Below are 21841 nucleotides of genomic sequence, written 5' to 3'. Positions count from 1 at the left end.
AATGTATGTCATGTAACATTCATTTTAGAGAAATGAAACAAAACACATTTTTGGGAAAAAAATAACTTTTTTATATTCTGCATATTCTGACATTGCATCTTATAACAGTCAGGAGGTTAGAATAAAAGACAAACCTCTAATGGTCTCCAAATCTATGGCTAAAGTAATTTTATGATGAGGTTACTATCATTGCTACACAGCAGACTGCAGTTATATGCAGGTAAAATACTTCTAAATCGATTACTGTATAGCACAATTGTAAATGAATAAACATAAATTAATAAGCTGCCCTCCAGATGTGTTTTTCTTCATTGACCCTGAATATTGCATACAGTGTCACACTACTAGATTGGGTGTTGTGTTTCTAGTCATGCATACGTGCTTTGTAATCACAACATTATCAGTTATCTTGTTTTAAAAAATCGAAAGCTATCTGAAATGAGATTATGAGTATTTAAAAGATGAGATTGTACTTACTCCGAGACCAGGCTCTCCAGCTGATCCTGGGTTGCCAGATTCACCGTTTTCTCCCTGTTGAAAGTGAAAATGTAGATTATCACATTTGCAGTAAACAAACCAGATAGTGCTAGTATTTATTTGGATCTAAACATACCAAAGGAAATAAAATAATGTATTTTTAGGAGCTGAAAAGAACTTCAGAATTGCTCTCTCTATGATATGATGCTTACCTTCTCACCAACACCTCCCATTGAACCGATACCACCGGGAGGACCTTGAGCACCCTGTAGAGATAAATCACAATAGGGACAGTTAGGGAAAGTCAAAGAAATATTGAATGAAAAGTGTGTGCTTTTATTAAATTATTAGAATGATCTAAGCCAACAATCAAACTCACATCGGCTCCGCTGGAACCCTGAGGACCTCTGGGGCCAGGAGGACCATGTGGACCCTGTCAGAAAAGAAAGTGAGGTTCAGTATAGAAAGAGCACCATGATGTTACAAAAGGCAAAGTAAATGTATGCTCTACCTTACATGGTCAAAATACATTTAATAGAATCACTTCATGCTGTAATGTTTTGTGTTTTAAAAAAAAATGTGAACCGGAAGCTGAGGGACTTCATTGACCAAGTACATTAGTTGAGTTTATATGCTTCTATACAAACATACAAAAACAATAGGTACAGCCAAGTTTATAGACGGAAGTACTTACTGTAAGGCTCCCCGTGATAGTAAGCATAGCAAAACACAAATAGAAATCATTGAACATTCAACCAAATCTGAACATAATGCTTGTTGAATTGAACTACCCTGAGAGTACTTATTGTAGTCGAAAAATGACTTCTAGTCTGATACTGGATGGGAACAGTGCATCACTAGCAAAAATGTGAGAGTCAATACATCGTCCACAGACTTTTTAAAATCTGCCTTAGTCAAAAAACTTCAGTACGTCAAACACTAAAAAGCTATAGAGGAAAGTCGCTAAGTGATCTGTACTCACCATTGCTCCAACGTCTCCGTTCTCTCCCTTCTCACCAGGAGGGCCGGGCAAACCCTGAAAGAACACAAATCATCTATAATAAGAGGAATAGTCACAGGATGCAGCACCTGAGACAAAACTGCACATTAGGACATCCTGAGCAGAGATACATTGTTGCTGACATTACCAGGCACCAGTGATGTGTATTAAACAGTGAACTTTGGGATGCTGCGTGATGGAGAATGCATTATTACAAGCAGAACCCCTGAGTGTACACACACAATTAGTCAACAAGGACACCTTTTGTAATTAAAGGGTATGGGAGGCTTGGGTATAATCAGCCTGTGTAAATTACAAAGGGGGGAGCTCCATCCATCTCTGTCCACAGGAAAGTGGAAACAAAGAGGACGGTGCAGGCGGTGCGTGTTATATAGTTTTGGGATTCAATCATGTTTGACTAAAAACTGTTTGAATACAACTTGGGAAGGTGCAACAAAATGAATCTTGCTATTGTAGCTTATTGTCTGTGTGCATAATTGCAGTTATTATTTGTTGTGTTAGTTGGGGTCTGATGATGGAGCACGCATAATCAATAGGTGGGTGGAAGGCGGCAGTAATCATAAGTTACTGTGAAACCAAAGTGACGTAGATATCCATCATTGAGATCACATATGTGTAGTTTCACCTCATTCTGTTGATTTAATGTACCTCTGAATGGCAGAGAAGCTCATTTATAACAGAGTCTGAGTGGGACTTTAGACACAGTAATAAAGCATGAGGGTAGTAAGAATGGAGAAGTAAATAAAGTATCAAATGATTTCATGCATAATAATGCTTAGATGTGACGGGCTCTTGATCAATGTACGACTTGTTAGGCTTATTTGTGAATAACATGTACTAATGGATTAGCAGGCGGGAAATAAGACGTGCATTGTGGGTAAAATTAACATGCAGACACACTTAAATATACAAACAACTATTCATATCAGAGCAATCAGTGTTTACTTATGATTTGGCATTTCTTAGTCTTGAATAACACAAAGACAATTTGGTGTAATTAAATCCGAAACATCTACTTTTCATCTTAACTTTTCTATCTGAAGAATTCATGTGCTCAGCGAGGACGGCAAACACAATCCTAAATGATGGAAGCCTTTCAAACTGAAGCCAATCATTCCCTATAGTCGAAAATCATTAATGCTTCAGATAATTGAATTGGAGAGCTGAGCTTGCAATGGCTGCTGCCATCTATCGAAGGGCAGCTTGGCTAAAACATAATTAAAGAGTGGAGACGGAGTGCATTATGCCCAATTAAAAGCCAATTGCAGTTAATAACAGCCTTATCTGGCCCTATTGACCAGCAGGGCTTCACTCTAATTTCATCATCAGTGAGTCCTTGGATAATTGACTTTAAGATTTTCTAAAATGCGCTGTTGCTTTATTCATTGCCACCAAGGCAAGATTTAAACGTCAGCTCATTGGCTTGAAATGAGCCGACACTTTGCCATTTAGCTCGTTTCCCTCCTTTGCAGTTTGGAGGAAAACACTTAGATGAATACAGCAGAGTCACATCAAGCTTAGTCCTAATCTCAGTATTACATTCTTATGGGAATATAAAGCAAACACAGACTATACTGTTCAGTTTCGAGTATGTGACTTTTGCTAAATGACAAAAAGTGACATTTTCCACTCAGTTCTGGCATTTATTACCGTCTTTTAAGAGTCACACAAGAATAATAGATTGATAAATTCATGGGAGTTACTAAGGTTTTATCTTCCCTGAGTGTGTTGAATTGTGGAAATATGCAATTTATAGGTATTGACTTCTGTTTAATACAGTTTTCAAGAGCGAGAATGTATTATTTATTTTCTCTAAAGTAATTCCAGTAGTATAATTTTAAAACCAAAATGGATGCTAAAAACGTTCTGCAAATCAATGAACAACCATTAAAAAGAAGGCCACAGATCAATGTGTGTTGAAGTGGAAAATAAAACTGTACGGCACTTAATATGCATAATCCATGTTTGTTTGCAAGCTTTACTGCTTGTTATTTACAAGTTGAAAATACCGGACAAAGCAAATCTCCACCCTTGTATAAAGAGTGTCCAGTCTGCTTCAGATTTAATAATAATAATAATAATAGATTTATTTTGTTAGCGCTTTTACAGGTGCTCAAAGACGCTTTACAGATATAGTGAAAAGAAAAGAACAAAGAAATATATATAGTTAAAGTTAAAGTCAAATAATACAAAAACAATCACACATTAAAAGCCAGATTGAAGGTGAGTTTTTGTGAGTTTTTTGAAGGTGGTGAGGTCAGTGAATTTACTGCCCCTTTCTCTGAATCCTCTATGAAATAAACAATGTATTGTAATTTGTCCATTATGAAGAAATGTGATTATTTCTACTATACATTGATTAAAACATTTGATTGAATACAAGCTACTGCTGGGCTCTATATGGGAGTGGGAGTTTAATGTATGATAATGATGTAGTGAAACACCAACAGCAGCCTCCCTTCCAACATTAAGGGGCGCGGCAAAATGCCAAATGTTAGCAGTGGTGATGGATTCTGATCACTGTCTATACTAGGGAAGGTCCTTTAGGAAGAAAACACATTATTTGCCCAGGAGCTATACAAAGTGTTATTAAGAGCCTGGGGTGCATTAATACATTATGCTCTTTTGATGTATGTAAATGATGTGAAGGAAGGTTGGTTCAAAGGGTGTGAAGGGGCTTGTTCTGCTCTATCTGAGAGGGAAAGAGTTGTGCAAACCTTCAGGGCTGAGTGGTCAGGCTGTCATGTGTCCAGAGAATGAGAGGAAGGGAATCAACTTGTATTTGTATTGATATAAAAGTCTTACCTGCAGTCCGACGGGTCCTGGAAGACCGGGGAATCCTCTGGATCCTTCGTCTCCTTTCTGGCCAAACATACCCTGCTGTCCCCTGGGTCCAGACTCACCATCGCTGCCCTGTGGGGGGGGGGTCAAAGATCATTAACATCTTCATTCTGAGCCCCGTTAGCTGAAGATTCAGCAACTGCAAGTCCACAAACACTGGTATCTATGTGGAATTTCTCTTATGGGATTTATTTGCCCTCTTAATCCTTCCCAAGGTTGTGGAGTATATCCGAGCACACATGGCAGAGGGTGGGTCGATGCCAGTATACAAACACATATTAGAACAGACAGTTTACCTTAATGCCTTTTCTCAAGGTCATTGTATGGCAATTCCATCTCTCTATCAATTCTCTACACCCACATATTCTTGCTCTAGGTCACAAAGGGGCTGATGTTTTTCCCAGCATGCACCCTGGAGAGGTCAACAGTCTGTCTCAGGGCTAATGCATTTACCACACATTTGCACTCACAGGCCATTTAGAGTTTGAGGCGACCTCCAAATGTTTTAAAACAGGCAGGGACAGGGACAGGGGGGCAGCTCCAGCCGTAGATCAGCTGTGCTGCTGGGCTACCTTTGGTTAACAGCAGCCAGATAACCAAGGCTCCTCATCAGGGAACAGTGCATTATTGCCAAGAGGTAATGGTAAATCTTGTATCTGAAAGTTGCTGACTTCATCTGTGAAGCCAGAGACGCACAGGACTACAGAGGATAGTAAAAGGGAGAATACAGGGAGAGAGCAAAGTGCTGACAAACTGGGAGTTTTCAGTTCAAATGCATGTCAGCACTTGAAAGAGCTCTCGCTGAGCCCTGGGACATGTAGGAAGCCTCAGGCTCTGGTTCTGAATGCAGAGCAGTTTAGGAGGAAATGTTAGGTGATTACAGGTAATGGCAGTGCAACTCTAAACTGAACAGTTGAAAACAAGCTGGACTGAAGTTTAGAGAGGCTATTACCCCGAATAAAGTCACACATCTTACCCCGACAACTCATCTGGGAGATCAGACTCAGATATAAGCAGAGTGTTTGGACCTAAATGCTGCATTATTTGCAATTTATTGTAAGGATGCATTAAAAACTCTTGCCACTATTTGTGTTGGAGCTCTTTGATTGATGCAATTTGATCCAAAGCATGGAAGAAAGCCTGCAAAAGTTATTCTCACGACTAAAACACAAAGCATCATTCTTATACAACAGTGCAGTTAAAGTATAATCTGCAGGGCTGACTAATTATATTGTGAAAACCTGTCTCACTGTGTTCTTAACTCTAGCTAAAAGAGTGTAGGAAGTGCACACATCTGTGCATTCAACCCACAATGAAGTTCTAATTATATAAAATGCTTTCTTAGGGGCTTTAATCATCATAAGTGATTTTATAACTTGTTCTAAATCTGTAAATGATACATGATTTTTCAGGACTATCTGAAACTGGATGTGCCGTGGATGTATATGAATGAGATACCTGTGGGTATAAGAAGTGCTTCTGTCTGCAGGCAGGTGTAATGCATGACTCATCTAACTTATATGGTTAGATTGTCCCTGAAACTAATCCAGGGTTCATACACTTTTTCACCAATGATTTTCAATGACTTCTCCATGACCTTTACCTACTTTTCCATGACTAAAAAGATTACTCTTTCTCAGCGGTACGACTGATAATGGTTTATTTTAACATGGAACAGGAAAATAAGGTCTGCATATGAAACATGTTGTGCCTTTCTAAAACAAATCAAATAGTAGGCTTACTAGCTTCTACACGCTAAAGCCACTAAAATGTCTCACCAGCAAAATACCTCAACAGTTAAATGCCATTTTACATTTCATTACTATACGATACAGTATTTATTATCATTATAGTATTACTATTTCGTCGATTAGATAAAATATAAATTATATTTGATGCAACTTTGGTTACATTTCCATGACTTTTCCAAAACTTTGGGGAAAATATTGTTTTCCATAACTTTTCCAGGGCCTGAAATTAGCATTTTGAATTTCCATGACTTTTCCAGGTTTTTAATGACCGTAAGAACCCTGCTAATCTAAGTGGCTATTTTAGGGCTTGCATCAGGTTATGTCAGCAAAAAACGTGACATTTCAGAAATTGTTCTTATTAAAGATTTTCGCTTTTTATATTGGACACTGCAAATCACACAATTGGTTTGTAGAAAAGGATGTTTACTACATCCAGCTCAAGATCAATAGTGTTTCATTCCAACTGCTTGACTTTATTTGTATCTTAGAGACAATACCAGTTAAGGAGCTGTTGTAAAACTCACATTTTCCCTACAAGCACCAACGTTTCCCGGGATTGAGAGGTGGGTGTGATAGTTTAGTCGAGATTAATAACAGCATTATGACTTGCAAAGAGGGCAGATCTGGTGAACCTACACAGCACGAGTCAGGATTCAGTTATGAAAGCATGAATACACATGAGCAAGCTGACTCACCAGGATAAACAACTGTTAAATAATTTGTTATTCAGCTTGGGTGCACTTCCTGCCCACGGTGATCCGTCTCTCCAGGTCTATTGTAGCCCCACAGAGCCCAAAATATGCTACATTGTTGCTAGAGTGGTTGTTAAGGCCTGATAATCTACAGTGATGAGCTATCAGTTTCCCTCCGGCCATCGGCTATTGTAGAAACTGGACTTTTACTGTTGTGTTAACGAGAAAGATCAGTGGAAGATGTTCTGCAAGGCGGTATTTTTTGCCAAAACAGGTGCCATATGAGGTAGAAAATGAAAATGATAGTTGGGTTGGTGCTCCATTGTGAATTGTGAGACGGTATCACATTGCAATTCACATGTTTTTATTTAAAAGATGTCTAAAAAAGGAGAAAGTTGTTACTGTGATGACAAAGCTACTTAAGGGGTACAAGTCATAATGAAAACGCAATTTGTGTGACATCACAATAATAAAATAAGGGTAATTCTTTAATAAATGGAACTGCAGCCAAAGGTTTTTGGACTGCAGAGGCGACAGTAAAAAGCTATAGTGATTTCGTAATGTGGCCCTGACCTGGCTGGGGCAGTACATCATTCCTGCTCCTCTGAGGAATAGCACATTGGTCTTTATTTCTTTTTCAGAAGCTTGTTGTAACAGGGGTCTCCAACTATGTGTCATTAAGTTTTCCAAAGTATCTAAACACCTCTCATTTTAGTGATTATCACACCATTAGCCATCAATGGAACGGGGTTTGAGAGTGACATTAGATGGGCCAAATAAAGCAATACTTACAGCTGGACCAGGAGCTCCGAGCACACCCTGAAGACCGGCTGAGCCTGGTGGACCCTATAATCACAAACAAAACACAAGATATCGCTTATTGGGATCCCCATCTGGTGGTTGCAATTACACTTTATACAATGAGCAATACAGATACAACATTGATATTGTGCCAAACAAAAAAATCACATTAGAACTAAACATTTCCAACAATGAAATTCTGCTTTTATTGCATTCTGAATATAACACAACATACATCTGCTGTGCTAACTGCACCAGATAACAATGGAAGTTAATGAAGACAATTACATACTATATATATATTTATGTTCTTAGAGATGGTCAACCTGGAGGAACATGCATATTCATATTTAATAGATCTGAAGTGATGCTTGTGATGACTTAAACCAAAGGCAGTTCAAAAACACAAATGTTAGAGGACAGAACACACTGGAATTGTGTATTGGAAATCTCAGTAGCCATTAGGAAACATAGCAGCACTTCAGTTCATATTTGATATGCTGCAGACTGTTTAGGGCAAGATAACCTGAGATGAGTCATTGCACAGAAAGTAACCTGTGTTCTTTTAATGTTTCAGAATCATACGAAATAAGTTAAAAATAAGACTCACCAGTTCACCGTGGTCTCCTTTGCTTCCCTTCTGTCCGGGTCCACCAACTTCTCCCTGTGGTGAAACACAAAGAGCAGAGCTCACATCTCGCTCATCCATCTTGAAAGGCCTCGTCTCTAATGTTTAGTCCAATATCTTAAAGTGTCACCTCTACCACGAGTGGGTAGTAAATATTCCTCAAGAGATTCTAATTTGATATGCCCACAAAGACCTTGAGCGAGTGTTTGCAATTAATTGATTGGCTTCCTGTCTAACCCCACTGGCACTATGAATGAGACGTGACTGGGGCACGATGGTTACAAATGCAAAGCTCCAGATATGTGGTTCAATGATATGTGGAATTAGCTGGCCTCAGGGTAAACAGTTCATGTTTAATTGTGTTCAGAAATGTTTCAATGCATACAAAGTGTGCTTATTTTGTTTACTGGATGCAACAACCTGATACTATTTAGCTATGTTATTTCCCCCTCTTATTTATACAGGTTATATCCTGTCATTGTGGTCTTGACTCAAACAGAGTGAATACAAACAATGTTTCTTTATGTGCGCATTCCTGTATATGCATATGTATGAATGATATACAATGAATGTATATTGCCACAGCAGTGCAGCAGCAGCCTATGTGAAATGCCCAGGAGAAAATGAAAGGAAGATCTGCCACACATTTCTTATATAACAATCCCTCATTTCTAGACACATTTTGAAGCTACTGACAGTTGCATTCTTTGATGTATTTCTTTGTGTTAGAGAAAGCTGTTTCATCATCATTAGGGAGGAGCTGCTGGTTACAGACATTGAACTAAAACTTGAATCTGTTTCAAATATAACTCATCCTCCTGGGTTTGATATTAAATGCAAGGATTATTAGCATTCCAGTGTGTGTCAGCTTTACTGCACCTTGTCACCGTCCTCTCCGGGGGGCCCCTGAGGGCCGGCAGGACCAGGAAGACCAACAGGACCCTGAATGCCATCACGGCCAGCGGGGCCCAAGGGTCCTTTCTCTCCCTAAACACATCAATTAAACAGTTTCAGCCATCAATTCAGTGTATCGGGGGTTAACAGTGAAAGGTTTGATGCAGTTAGGGTGAGACAGAAGTACTCACAGGTCCTCCTTTTTCTCCAGCAGGGCCCGGTGGTCCTTGGGGGCCGTTGCGTCCTGTCAGGCCGATGGGACCTCCAGGGCCAGCAGCACCTCTCTCTCCAGGAGAACCCTGACACAGAAGAACAAAACACCCATCAGTCATTGCTGCATGATGCTGTAGCTAACTAGAGGATACTTCCTGCAGAAAAGACATGAAAGGGCTGAAGGTAACAGAAACTTTTGAGTGCATACAAACTAACTTTTCAGTAAGAAGGCTGCACTAATTGAAGGGCTTTTTAAAATAAACCAGGCGATTATAATGTGACACTATATTTGAATGAATACGCCTGATTATATTTGTCTTTTTTCCAATTTTCACTGAACTATATCTCCAGATTACACAAACAGGAAGGTCAAGGACACTATTCTCCAAAGAGTAAATATGATGCTTTTGCACACATTAGAATATCAAAAATATGACCTTTTCATTTGATTACTTTTTATTGGACTGCTTTAAAAGCAATAAAAACATAACCCATGACTGAACAAAGAATGCATCCAGAACAATAATACAAGTATAGTGACCCTTCTGTCAACCCTGCAACCTTCACAGGGTTACAAACTTTTTATCTAACTAATAGGATTCAGATGCTCTCCTCTGCCAAGGCCTTATGGAAGGTATTTTCATCAGCGTGTCCCATTACCCTCTCTTCACTGAGCTCAGGTGGATGCTCATCACTGTCTGGGTAACCCAAATCAAATAAACTGTGACTTAATCTGCCATCAGGAGGTCATTACAGCTTCTCCTCTCCAGGGAAGGTCTGAGGATGCCATCAAATAAACCTTGCACATGTACAACAAGCCAAACACACACACACACACACACACACACACACACACACACACACACACACACACACACACACACACACACACACACACACACACACACACACACACACACACACACACACACACACACACACACACACACACACACACACACACACACACACGCTCTGCCACCTGGCACTCATATACCTGGCCCATTTAATGACAGACAGTGCCTGTTACACACACACAGATCCAAACTGTCATCCCCAGCCTGCCAACCTGCCACCAGGCCACACACACACAGACTCACACACACACATATTTCATTGACTCACACAACTTCACATTTATTTTCTTCTGCTTCACTCCCTCTCATCTCATAATTTTCTCCCACACATGTGATTCTCTGGCCATAAACTGCGATAGATAAAACGTTATGTTTGTGACTCAACTTGTCATATTTTTTCTTTTTTCTCTTGTGAATTTATCGTGGTTTTCTTGGTCCATCTCTTTCAAACAACCTTCTCAAAAGACTGTGAAACACAACACATACGCTGCACTCTCAGACTTTCCCACAGCACAACAGCAGCTCAATCTCTGGCAGGAAATCGATGGAGGGGAAATATCAGATCTCTTGTGTGCGAGGGCATTGCACACAGCGGCCTCTATTTCAAGATTGCTTTTTTTCCCTTTTCAAACACTTCCAAAACAGTCTATCACATGTTTTCATTGACTGGCTTACTTTCAAGACAATTTAGGAAAACTATCTCGCAGTGGAAATGGTTTCACTCATTCAGAGACCGCCCCTCTTCCTCGCTTTCATCATCTTTTCATCCCTGCTCTGCATATCCGCTGTCATCTAATCCAGTGTTGCTCTGTCGCTGGTGAGCAGGGGCAATTATCGGGTGCCCGCGTTTAACGCTTGAACAAAATGTCAGACGGTTCAAAGCTCGCTGTCAGTCAGCTTTCTGTACGGATTCACCACCGGAGCTCCAGAGGCTTTTCATCGCATGTACCGCTAACCGAGGGGCTCAGAGACACAGGCAGGGGGGACAAAGTGGCCCACTTATTTATGGGTTGTCCTGAAACTCTTATCCCCTTCCTGTTCATGGTCCTAAAATAGGCAGAGTATGTGAATGCAGATGCCATATCGGAGAGGATGTCCTTTTCTGTCATTAATACAAATGAATGCAGCAGAGGATGCAACACAAGTCCCTAAAATCACAGAGAACAACATCCTGACTCTACAGTATAATGTCTGATGATCAATTGAGTGCAAAATTGAAGTAGTGGTCATTCAAAAATAGAAACGAGACACTTGCCTAATCTGTGTTGCTACAGTAACCACTGAATGTGATAGAACACATCTCCTGCAAGACCAATGAAGCGGCTGTGATGAAACGACTGACTAATTGCGCAATTAAGATCATTACACCATGTTTCAAATTGGTGTTGTTGGACACTTTGGTTCATTTCATACTTAAAAAGAAACACTTTAAATCAAGAAGCATCTTCTTCTATCAAAACATAGTACATAAACAACGAATCACCTATTTTAAAACAGCTAAAAGTGTAATATTTATCTCCCATTGAGGAATAATGTACTTCAACACAACATAAACAGGCATGAGAGGTGAGTCACAGTTATGCAAATATGTACCACCATCTTATGACAAGAAAAGACAAAAAATAAGAGTTAATATTATCGTATATTATCATGTTGACAGCAGTTTACTTTCCTGCTGCTTCTGTGTGACAGGAGAGCAGAGTGTGTGCAACTCCATTCACAAAAGTAATTATTTTACTGTAATATTTGCAGCAGGAGAGATGAGGTAACCATAGTAACAGGGTACTTACGAGGGGGCCGGGGGGACCCTGAGGCCCTTCTCCTCCCTTCAAGCCACCTGGACCCTGAAAGCAGAGGACAGGAGGGTTAGATCATTCACTCAATGCCATTCAGAGAGCCGTAATCACAGCTGTCCAATGGGCCAATAAATGTTACCGTGTGTGTGTGTGTGTGTGCGTGTGTGTGCGTGTGTGTGTGTGTGTGTGTGTGTGTGTGTGTGAATGTGTGCATGTGTGTGTAGAGGGCTTAACTCCTGAAAGGCATACATACAGTAACTAGCCATTTGTGATCTATATACAAAGGGAAGAGATCTTTGTAGGTACAGTAATGTTCTTCCATTACTGCCTTAAACGAATGGGCAAGACTTTGTGTTGTTGTGAGGTTCTCGTTTGTTTTTGTTCTTGTGTGATTGAGTACGGACTGAAAAAGTGAATTTCTTCTATAATGGAAAATAAAGAATAAATCTGAAACTAATCTCTTTTTGTAAATTAGTAATAATTGAAGATTTTCTCCAAAATATATAATGACAGTCGATTAAGGTTTCGTTCCAGTAAAAGTTTTCTTAAAGCTACTTAAAGTATTCCTTCTAGATTTAAGAACATGAAAGCAAAGTAGAGGATGTGCTCTCTCATTACCCGTGTTATTAGCTTCCAATTAACTGAGGCAGCAGCAGGTCATTAAAGGGTCACTTCTTAAAATACAAATACTTAATTTAAGAGGCACATAGCCTTACAGAAAAACTTGGTTTTATTTAAAGTTTGTAATATAAGTTTATATTAGATTCCTGCAGTCACCCCACTCAAATTGAGGTTAATGAAAGTTTGTTTACGGTGCTCTTAGTGAGGAAAAAATACACTTAAAATACCCAAGGGCACAGAATTGTTGAGGATTCATTTTAGAAGTTAAGTGACAATTAATTCCTTGCTTATCTAATACCAAGATTTAAAAAAATGTTTACCTAAGCTGCAGTTCAATTTCTATTAGATAAAACGTAGCTTTCGCTTAGAATTTTGAAATGGCCATATCTGTTTCCATATTTAAACTTTTACTCCAAAATGTGTAATATAAAAAGCTTGAAAAGGGAAGGAATGACTTGTTTCTGAAGCCCACAGTGGGACAAAAGTTGAAGTAGAATCCGTCTATCTCCGGACCTCTGTCATCTCCTCGGGATCCCGACCCTTGAATGGCATTGCTTATTCTGCTGAATAATAGCACCAGGAGGCTGGGATTGCTTATGGAAAGCAGAGTTCACCAGAGGCGGTAAAGACTTTCATTATAATAACTAATTTACAGGCTCCGACAGAGCCAGGGGGTTCAGACGCTGCAAAGCAGCCTCTCCACCTCCCTGGGTTCCACATTTCAGGACGGTGCATTAGAAGGCTGGCAGGATCTTTCTTTGCCAGACACACAAAAAGTTATTTATTGGCTCGTATATTGCCACTGTGCCCTTTTCTCAAGAGTAAGAGAGGGGATGGAGATTGTGTGGGTGTGTATGTGTGCATCAATCTATTTTTCTCTTTCAGATTGGTATAAACGTGTGTGTGTGTGTGTGTGTGTGTGTGTGTGTGTGTGTGTGTGTGTGTGTGTGTGCTTGCAGAGTGTGTCTGTTTGTACCTGTGCTCTCTGCGAAAACACAATTGGATTAACTTTTTACATTCTCCCTCATACAACAAGTGAGCACATTTATGTATGTTTGTGTGGGAGAGAGTGGGAGGCTTTGTTTGCTCTGGTAGAGTGTGTATGTATATGTGTGTGTGTGTGTGTGTGTGTGTGTGTGTGTGTGTGTGTGTGTGTGTGTGTGTGTGTGTGTGTGTCACCCTTATGAAAAGAAAGCCATCCTTCTGTCATGGGACAAACATAACGGAGGTAATAAGTCTGAGCTGTGCTGCCGTGTGCTCTCTTATTAATGGTCAGCCTTGAAATGAGCCTCAGCCTCACGCTGATCCTCAGTCAGCCTCTAGCAGCTATTTGCTCTTACCTTGAACTTTTCCTCACCCACTCCCTCTTCTTTTGAGAATTAATTTGGGGTTACTCAGCAGGCTATGGGGTTCATTTGATGCGCTCACAAAGTTGTGTGTTTGACTCACAATCAAAAGGGCTTTGACTCATTCTTCGATCGAAAACAAACCAGGAATGCCTTTAGAACAAAGGATCTGCAACTAGTGCAGCTCTAAAGTTGAAGTTAAATTCCTCTGATACAGACATTTGACTCGTTAAAATGCTGTGCCAAAGCAATATTTACCTTTAGGTGGCAATATTGGCTCAATCCTCTTCTTTATTCTTCTATGTGAGTCATTTCTTCACATTTTAGTCAGGTCCATGGCCAAGCCTAACATTTGGTTTAACAGCAGGTAGTTAGCCTGGTAATGGGGATCTGAAACTAGATTCAACTGAGTGTGTGCTCAGTGTGTGTGCGATAACACACTTCACATGTGTATTGTTTGCATGAGTGTGTAAATGTGTACTGTCTTTTTTTATTTACCATGGCTCCTGGAAGACCTCTGGCCCCCTGGAAGCCCCTGAGGCCGGAAGGTCCTGCCTTGCCACCACCACCCTGAGGACCTGGATCACCCTACGGAGGGAGAACATACAATCAAAGCATTAACTAAACTGACATCTGCAATCCCGTCAGGAAATCATTAAGCAGAATCACTTTCGGTGAAAACAATTAGCAGAGCGGAATCTGTAGGAATGGCAGGGGGGAGAAAAACAATTAAATGGAAATGATCTGTATGATAGAAGCTGGAATGATATCCTATTATGCGGGGAACAAAACAGGAGATTAACAAGTTAAAAAAAATAGAAGAAATGTGAAGATTTTTTACAAACAACTATCAAAATAAATGTTGAACCCATTCACACTCATTTTTACCAATAAGCGTCACTTTTGTTACAGTGGGAGTAAACAGTATACATTTTGAAGAGTTTAAGAAGCGCCTTAAAAGCTAGTTCCTATTCTCACATCTAAATAAACACAAAAAACAAAAAATGATTTATTGTAAGTTCTCATAATGCAAGATCATTTCTGCAAATGCGGCTAAAATGTAGTTGTAGTTTGAACGTCTCCGTATTACCCTTTGTTTTCCCCATAACTATTATAGGAACAAAACTGTCAAATAAAATGCGATGGGTCGGTAGAAGCGTAGGTATAAAAAGGAAATAAATACATAACAGATACCCTGCAGGAAAGATCCACTGCAGATATAAGCTACTCTGTGTACAACTTTATTTGTAATGTTTTTGCCATTATCTTTTTGCGTTTCTAACTTTGTGCTGCAATGATATCTGAATTTCTCTCTGGGGATTAATACAAGTGTCTTATCTTCACATAATACATATAACTACTAATGACTGGTGCACTTTGCTTTTGTAGCATACACAGTACATGCTCCTTTACCTTTCCGCCCTCTTTTCCAGCAGATCCAGGCAGACCTTGCTCACCAGGTGGACCTGGAGAGCCTGGGTGTCCTCGCTCTCCGCTAGGTCCTGTCTCTCCAGTCGGGCCCTGTCAGCGACAACACAGATATGTTAGGGTCAATGTGCTAATCAATGTCTCCTTGTCCTCCGTGGTATTATATAAATGCAATAACACTACTTAAGATGTGCATGATATCTCACACATACATACGTTAGCTTTCTTCAAAGTAATCAGAAGTTTTAATGAGATGGAATCATTTATTTTCAGCCCACGCTTCATTACTTTTCAAAGACAAGAGATCTCACTGAAGGCATCTAAATGTATTTTCAATGCATTCAGATTATTTCTTTGCATTGGGTATGGTTTTCACGATTCAGCTGTTGTTACAGCCGAATACTTTTATACATTTCAGCATCTCATAATTGTCCTACAACAAAAGAAAAAGTGTGGAGGAGGAATCTAACTGTAGCGCTGTACTGTGCTGTATATCTACCTGAGGTCCAACCACCCCTCCAGGTCCCGGAGGTCCCGTCTTTCCATTGAAGCCCTGAAGGAGAAAACAGATATGATGTGGACTGTACACATGAAGGGTTATATAGTACAGTATGTACTCTTTACTTTGTTTTGTCAAGATCTGAGCCATACAGAAAGTCAGTATGAGTCACGTATCACTGCCTCGTACTGACAGCAAACGTTTGTGTACATCTTTTGTTTGTCAAATAAACCCATTGTGATTTTCCCTTCTGCTAGGCATAACAGTTATATCACCTTTGCAGAGCTATCTGCATTTTTGTGATTACCCTGAATCTTTACCACTAATTTGGTTTTATTATCTACTTTTTAAAGCACCAAATATGATTTGACATCAGAAAACATGATTAGATCAAGATCTTCCAGTGGTGCAAGAAGTACATTCTTATTTCCTTTAACTGAAAGTGAACATGCAGATATACTCCTAACAATTCCTGCTAGTATCACAAACTACAACTATTATCAATACGCAGCAGAATGGCCTCTTCCAGATTATTATATACAGTGAATTATTGTTTGGGAGTAAATGTTTGTAGTAAACACGTTCTTATTAAAGCCTTAAGGACACTTAACATGTAGTTCATAATTTATCTTATTCCCAAACATTCAAATGTTACCCTCATTGAGACTGTCACGTATAACATTAAATCACTAATTAGATGTGTAAAGTATGTTGCGATTGGATATCATCAAAGGCCCTTAATCGTGGTGGTGTCATGATCAGTGATCAACAGTCAATCTTGGTTGATCATCAACTATTTACTTCTTCATTTGCTTTGACTGGTGCTTTACTTTCACACTAAGAACACAATCTGTAGGTATCTCAGTTATCCTCTTCCTTCTGTGCCTAAGTGGGGGAGTTGATGATGATGATGCATTCATGGGACAAAGTGCCCACTCACCGTCTCTCCTCTCTGTCCGGGGTGACCGGGCAGCCCATCTTTTCCTGCCGGTCCCTGGGGGAGAACAGGTAGATAGTTCATAACTATCAAGACATCAAGTCATATGTGGGTATAAATATTTGAGGAGCTAATATAAAAAGTATCAACATGGAGTTGCTAACTCAGTGACAGTTAGAGAGCGGCTGCTTACGTTTGGTCCTTTAGGTCCGGGGAAGCCGACGGGTCCCTGTGGTCCTTGAGGTCCCTTTAATGAAGACAAAACGAATAATACGAGTTAAAAGAATAACGAAAAAGAAACGCAAGACAAGTTTAAATTGGAATTGGCCATTGGCCTTTCCCATGATAACAGGGGGACATGTTGTAATGTTTTTAATATAAAAACAGTTAAGCGGATTTAGTTTGATGTAAAGTAAAGTACAAATAATGTATTCTCTTCATGTCAATTATACTTTTAACACTGAATATTGGTAATCAGCAGTCCTGTAGAGTTCGGACTTTTTTAAATTGACAAATCTCTGTAATTCACTTAAAGTCAAGATTCAAGTAGAATGCACCTGGTGTACTTTTTATTTCAAAAGCTAAATCTGTGACTTACCCTCTCTCCTGGTGGACCCCCTGCTCCATCATTGCCTGAAGTGCCCTGCGGAGAAAAAACAGGCACAGAGAGACGTCATCAAAATATAATGGTCACTGACACGTGCGCATTTATATTCCTTTATAAGTTGGTACTAAATTTGTTTTATGTTTTGATTAATCATGTTATATGTTGAACGCTCTTTGGGGAATGAAGGGGTTCATTGCGTATTTTTCTTCTTAATAGCAGGTCAATTCTTCTTCTTTCATGTACTTACTCTATACAATCTTAAGCATGCAGAGACATTTATTATTGCAGCAATATTAAGTATTATTTTTATATACAAGTGGACCTGGCTCTCACCTTTGCACCTGGCTTTCCGGTTGGTCCTCTAGCACCACGCCCACCACGTGGACCCTACATACATAGCATGCCGGTATAAACAATAAGTAATCACCAGGAAAATACATAGCATGTTCAGAAGACATAACAAAACAATAAAAACAAAACAAAAGTAATCCAATAAAAGGCAGGTCATTAATGCCTTGCCTGCCCATCTCTACAATTCACCACCCAGTCCATATCCCCTTCAAAAGCCAAGAAAATAAAGCCCATACACAACTACATTTCTCATTTGAACACAATCAATTATTTATAGGAAGGTCTCTGGCTGACTTGGCAGACAGATTATTGCATACCGTTGGGCCGCGCTGCCCTCTCGGTCCTGCTTTGCCGGCGATTCCCTGAGAAAGAAAGACAAAAGCTTTGATTTAGGACAATATCATTCTCATCATCAGCAAATATAAATACGATTTCATCTCCTTTAGAAGTAAAAGCTAAAGTTACTACAAATAGTAAACATCAGATAATGCTGGTGCTGAGGGGGTTTGAGTGAGGGAGAACCATCTGAGCATTTTTGGACAAAAATAAATAATCAAATTGCTGCGGTAAGTGTTTACCCACAGGCACTTGACAGCTTAAACTACCTGTCAGCTGTAGCACACGGGGGCCATGGGTGTCTGCCTCTCAATGTCTGTCAAAGACTTGGCTCTTTAATAATAACCCTTCCCACCATTCTGCAACGCTCCATCTCACCCCTCCATCTGTGACGCATCTCAACTGAAACCATCTGCACTTACACAGCTGGATACAGTAGTCTGTCTTTCCTTGAGTGCCAGATCCTAATTGAATACAAGGTCGAAGTATGTGGACACTCCTGTTTTGTATGTTTTGTCAGGGGTAGTTATCTGTGTTTTGGGCTACAGCCATTAGTCCCAATAAAGGGAAATCTCTTTATTGTTTCCACGTGACAAAGTCAAGTACATTGAGAGATGGTTTTGAGGGTTTAAGAACATGACTCTCCTGCAAAGAGCCCTGAATTCAAAACTATCCGACCCTTTTGGGATGAACCGGGACAAGAGGCTGTATCGCCCTCTACCAATAACTGACCTCACAAAGACTCCAAAGGCTGAATGGGAACAAATCAAATATTTTTACTGGTATTGTTTTCATATCTTGAAGTTTTGTTAACTGATTGGATCGTTTTTCTTATCATTTTGTGCGCTTTTCGTCATAAGTTTTCAAATGTATGTTAGTTTTCCAATCTGTGTTATGGCTTTTCTTTCAGCTTAAGTTAAGAGGAGATCCTTTGTAGTGTAAAAGCTTCAGGCTTTTTAACCTTTACTGTTTTACAGTTTTACATGTGTGCAAATCAAAGTAAAATAACTGATGGATAAATCTCTTGAAGCAAGTTTGGGATTTGTGTCATGGAGCTATATACATTTATAGTGATTTGAAGTTTTAGGTCCATTTCTATTTGATGTGTCTGCTAGCCTTAAGGTCTCTGTAGTCTCAGACACTAACCATCCAGTTTCCGTATTCTACACTCTCTAATATTAATGTGCTACCCAGGAAAACCCACAGAGACCAAGAGTGTAGTATGTGTGTCTAATAGGTGAGAGAATTATTAATTTTGAGGCTCACCCTTCCTCCCTTCTCTCCATTCGCCCCTGGGAATCCAGGGAATCCGTTGGAGCCCTGCAAAGGAAAGAAGTGACAGAGAGGAGAAATACATTAGAGAAGTTCAGGGTATACATTTAAGATGTCTACCTTAGTCTGTGTCAAGCAGCAACGGGACAGACTCTGGGTGTTTCTCAATCTCGAGGACGCTTGCTTGGTAGCACATGTCTTCCGAGCGTCTTGCTTCAGCAGCGAGGCAAGGATACTTCCTAGCATTCGGAAAACAAAGAGTGGAACAGGCTAGCAAGTGTGCAGGTGTGCATCATATGAGAGGCCCCGCCTTACATTTTCCACCACTGTTTTGAGGAAATTGGTCCGTGCGCAAAGCATTGTGGGGATTTTAAGACCGCGGAGTCTCTACACATGTGCAGCCTCGAAATGTCTCGCTACGAAGTACGCCGGGCTCGGTAGAATTCCAAGTATGCTGGACATTGGAACAGTACTTCGGCGGCACTCGATGACGTAGTATGCTTGAAATAGTGGCTCTGCAGCAGCTTTACTCGACATTGAGAAACACCCTCTGAAGAGAAAACTATTCATTGTTCTTTTCTGACCAAGTCTCATTAAAAAAGAAACTGTGAACTCCTAAAACTACTACTTTCATTTTCATGGTCAGCAGATTCCTATCATCGAACAAACGTTTATGGGTTAGGATTTCCCATAGAAACAAATGATCGTCTTTTACTGCTTAAGATGAGCCCATAGGGAACGTCTCCTCCTCCCCTCTGTCTGTCACACGGACAGATAGAGGGGCTGGGGGGTTGTTAGCACAGGTAGGAAGCAAAATAGGAAGATAGGAAAAGGCGTGGGAGCAAATAAAGTCAAAGGAAGGGAAAACAGCAGATTCCCCTTGATACCCATCAGCAATTTAGTTATTAGACTTTCACAGGCTGCGCCCTCTGATAGCAGCGATGGTGCCAGTCAAACAAATACCAGGAGGGCATTCACCGTGGAATGATAAGAGGAGCAGCGGGCCCTTTATGCAGCATTAGGTAGCATAAATATGTATTCAACCAATTTAGGTTAAACATTTCTTTCACTCAGCTTCACTGCAAGGTCATGAGTGTTTATACATTTAAAAAACACTTTGATGCAATGCACATCTAAAGTACTCATTACTGTACACATGCATATTAATATAAGGGGCGTAATACTGTTCAGTATAAGCATGGCAGCGTGGGTAGCATTGCAAGAGGTAAACAGCCCAACATTTGGGAGATAGCAAGAAGGGACATCTATACTGCTTAATTTGTATTTCACAGAGGTGGGGTTATGTAAATACCATCAAACTATATGCAATGTGTGCTATATGTGCAATATATACATTATTATATACATATGCCATTCATAACTGTAATATATACCTGGCTGCTAAATCCTAAGAACTGTTACAGGATTTGTATTTTGAAAAGTATTTTTTTTTAACTTTTATTTGTTTTATTATATTTTTTATTAATACTTTTTTTTAACATATGTAACATTAAGCTGTCTGTGGCTCTTTCCTGCTGTAACGATGCAAATGTCCCCTCTGTGGGACTGATAAAGGTATTCTGATTCTGATGATCAACTGAAAGGGAGGGCTGGTTCTGGACAAGCCTGACTTGCGCCAGAGAGATAAGACAGGCAGGAAACTATTGCAAATGGCGCCCAGAATTAACGGTGTGGGAAAGTTGTCAACAGAGAGTGATGGGGCGCAGCGGCCAAACACACAGCCAGCGGAGGGATTCATGCCCCGGCTGATGGAGGGCGATAAAGGCTGCGGATGGGCCAGGACTTTGACCCTGAACATACCCTTGAGGACGATGTGACATTTTATAAAGTTCTACGCTATGAATCCAGAAAGAAGTATGAAAGAAAGAAAGAAAAAGCTCCTAAAAGTGTCCAGACAGTTTTGAGTCACACATAAAGTGAAGTATCTTTTTAATGTTAGGGGATTTGGTTTGTAAAATAATCCTCATTATAAGTTTGGAACGACAGCTTTTTCAGAGTTTGGAACGGGCGTCACAAGTGTATTTTTCTTACAGTAAAAGAAACATATTAAAAGCGGGCTAAAAAGAGGAAATTATTGCAGATACTCAGATTGATAACGTAGCATTGCAAAGTAGATCATCAATGTAGCAAATTTAAATTCTGGTAAAACGACTGGAATGACTTTTTTCATGCTTTCTCTACGTGTGGTTACAAACATCACAATCATGCCTTTCTGAGATCCTCACTGTGTTTTCTGTGATGTTTAATGAACATGCCTATTTATTATATAAAACATCAATCAGCACATAATTACTTAAATCTTATGAATACATTCAGTAAAACTTCCAACAATGTGACAAAGAGTTCTTTGAAGAAAGTTTTTATGATGATGATAGAGCCCTTGGTTTATAAAAGATTCATACGTTTTTGGAGACAGTTTTAGTTTAGAGTGGGTGTCACAAGTCTATTTTTC

General features: G+C 39.8%; 1 protein-coding gene across 1 annotated transcript in view; it reads right to left on the bottom strand.

Annotated features, from left to right (window-relative positions):
- LOC117542123 (collagen alpha-1(XI) chain-like) overlaps positions 1–21841 on the bottom strand; it is a 79290-nt gene that overhangs the window by 12844 nt on the left and 44605 nt on the right. The window contains exons 32-50 of the mRNA XM_034209600.1: positions 19363–19416; positions 18078–18122; positions 17743–17796; positions 17401–17445; positions 16996–17049; positions 16806–16859; positions 15866–15919; positions 15352–15459; positions 14437–14526; positions 11966–12019; positions 9297–9404; positions 9091–9198; positions 8194–8247; positions 7575–7628; positions 4304–4411; positions 1460–1513; positions 857–910; positions 690–743; positions 478–531 (exon numbers count right to left, since the gene is read on the bottom strand). Of these exons, the coding sequence (XP_034065491.1) occupies positions 478–531; positions 690–743; positions 857–910; positions 1460–1513; positions 4304–4411; positions 7575–7628; positions 8194–8247; positions 9091–9198; positions 9297–9404; positions 11966–12019; positions 14437–14526; positions 15352–15459; positions 15866–15919; positions 16806–16859; positions 16996–17049; positions 17401–17445; positions 17743–17796; positions 18078–18122; positions 19363–19416 (1260 nt within the window). The remainder of the gene's footprint in view (positions 1–477; positions 532–689; positions 744–856; positions 911–1459; positions 1514–4303; positions 4412–7574; positions 7629–8193; positions 8248–9090; positions 9199–9296; positions 9405–11965; positions 12020–14436; positions 14527–15351; positions 15460–15865; positions 15920–16805; positions 16860–16995; positions 17050–17400; positions 17446–17742; positions 17797–18077; positions 18123–19362; positions 19417–21841) is intronic.

This window comes from Gymnodraco acuticeps, unplaced genomic scaffold (genome assembly GCF_902827175.1).
Source record: "Gymnodraco acuticeps unplaced genomic scaffold, fGymAcu1.1, whole genome shotgun sequence".
In the NCBI taxonomy this organism is placed as follows: domain Eukaryota; kingdom Metazoa; phylum Chordata; class Actinopteri; order Perciformes; family Bathydraconidae; genus Gymnodraco; species Gymnodraco acuticeps.
This window is presented reverse-complemented; position numbering and strand designations above follow the sequence as displayed.